The sequence below is a fragment of the Malurus melanocephalus genome, unplaced genomic scaffold (genome assembly GCF_030028575.1).
Source record: "Malurus melanocephalus ecotype Western Australia unplaced genomic scaffold, MMel_1.1 scaffold_746, whole genome shotgun sequence".
NCBI lineage: Eukaryota > Metazoa > Chordata > Aves > Passeriformes > Maluridae > Malurus > Malurus melanocephalus.
The window spans coordinates 153,167-155,221 of record NW_026623978.1 but is presented as its reverse complement, the minus strand read 5'-3'; the positions used below and the strand labels follow the sequence as shown (position 1 = coordinate 155,221).

The 2,055-nt window shown below is 67.0% G+C and overlaps 1 protein-coding gene across 1 annotated transcript in view; it reads left to right on the top strand.

The window, feature by feature from the left end:
* MUC1 (mucin 1, cell surface associated) overlaps positions 1-1,104 on the top strand; it is a 3,846-nt gene extending 2,742 nt beyond the window's left edge. Inside the window, exons 3-4 of the mRNA XM_057384772.1 lie at positions 6-152; positions 1,030-1,104. Coding sequence (XP_057240755.1) covers positions 6-152; positions 1,030-1,104 — 222 coding nt within the window. The remainder of the gene's footprint in view (positions 1-5; positions 153-1,029) is intronic.
* The last annotated feature ends 951 nt before the right edge of the window (positions 1,105-2,055 follow it).

Genomic DNA, 2,055 nt, shown 5'->3' with positions numbered 1-2,055 from the left:
TCAAGTCCACCTGCACCTGCCGCCGGAAAAGCCGAGGGAAGCTCGACCTGCTGAGCCAGAAGGATTCCTACCACCCCATGGCTGAATACCTCCAGTACCAGAGCCACGGGCGCTACGTGTCCCCCAACAGCAAACCCAACCCCTACAGCCAGGTGAGAGCGAGACCCCCATTCCCCGGGGTCCCGGCTGCTGCAGAGGGCGAGGCAGAGCGGGGGTACATCCCCTGGGTTCTGGGTTAATGGCTAACGGACATGGCAGGTGTCCGGGGAGCTCGTCCGGGAGGCGAGCGTCACATTCACGCCTGGCTGGAGCAGCGTTGGGAGCGGGTGCGCGGCCGGCGCGGGCAGACCCGGCCCGGCTCCGGGGAGCTCCCCGCGACCTTGGGCAGCCCCTCCCTGTGCCCCGCCCCAGCGGAGGCAGGGGGCTCGCTGCCAGCCCACCCTGCCCGTTTTCCTGCTCAGCTGGCTCGCTGACAGACCCGCAGGTCTCTGGCTGTCACAGCATCCTCTGCCGTGGGTGGGAGCAAGGCTGGTGGGGGGCTGAGGGAATGATTCCTGCAGCCATCACCCCTCCAAAACCTGAGCTGCCGGGAGCTGCCTGGAGGCTCAGAGGGGTCCCCAAGGCAGTGTGGGGCTCAGGGACCCGCCCCGTGCTCCCCCCACGCCGGGGCTGTGGGCGGGGGCCGTGTCCAGCTGCTCGGGCTCTCTGCGAGCAGCTCACCCTGTGCAAATACCAGGGGCCTGGGTAAATATTTACCTTCGCACTCGCCAGGCCGGCTTATCGTGCGGGAACACGGCCGGGGCCACCGCGGCTCCTCCTGCGCACGGGGCGGGGGGGCTCGGGGTGTCCGTGGGGGCCCGGGGTGCTCACGGTGCCCACGGTGCCCACGGCTGGGGGCAGCAGCCCACCACGATGGGTGGATGCAGTTTTTGGTTGCCCACAGTGGCCACGGGGAGGGTGTAGGGTTTCCTTTGCTGGCCCAGGGTGGGGGCTCAGCCTTGACAGCCCCTCACCTTTCCTCCCCACAAGGTGGCCGGCAGCAGCACCACGAGAGCCGGCACTTTTACCTACACCAACCCCGCCTCCGGCTCCGACAACCTCTGAGGGACGCGCTGGGAAGGAGGGCGGCTGCCGAGGGGAAGGGGCGGCCGCAGCCCCCCAACTCCCGGGGGAGCAGCACCGGCCCCGGGYACATCCCCCGGTGCTGCTCGGCCCCTCGCCGTGGGCAGCGGGAGCCGGATGGTTCTGGAGCAGCCGGATTCGTGCACATGACAGAACTGGATGAACAAAGATCGGGGGCGGGAGGGAAGGTCCCGCACACCCCCTCGGTCCCCGCAATCGCTTGGCTTTGCAACCCTGCTCCGTGCCGGGGGTGGAGGGCTGGGCTGGTGCTCCCCCTCGGGGATTCAAAGGCTCTTTTCGTGGTGTTATTTTATATAAATATCTCTATTTGCGGGGTGTTGGTGCCGGGCTCGGCTCGGCGGGGTGGCAGGTCCTCGGCGGGGCGGCAGCTCCTCGGCCGGGGTGTATTTACCGCAGTTACAATAAAAGGATGGGGGCAGCCGTGTGTCCCCAGGTGGTGTAACAGGGGGGCTTCTCTGGGACGCTGACTCCCCTGGCGTGGCTGTCACCTCACCCAGGTGGCCTCGGCTTGGGTGTGACCGCTCTCATTTCCCAATTCAGGCAGTCCTGGGGTCGGTGCCGGGGGTGTCACCGTGTCCCTGCTCCCTGCATCCCTCTGGGTGTGACCACTCTCATTTCCCAATTCAGGCAGTCCTGGGGTCGGTGCTGGGGTGTCCCCGTGTCCCTGCTCCCTGCATCCCTCTGGGTATGACCGCTCTCATTTCCCAATTCAGCAGTCCTGGGGTCGGTGCCGGGGGTGTCACCGTGTCCCTGCTCCCTGCATCCTTCTGGGTGTCACCGCTCTCATTTCCCAATTCAGGCAGTCCTGGGGTCGGTGCCGGGGGTGTAACCGCTCTCATTTCCCAATTCAGGCAGTCCTGGGGTCGGTGCTGGGGTGTCACCGTGTCCCTGCTCCCTGCATCCCTCTGGGTG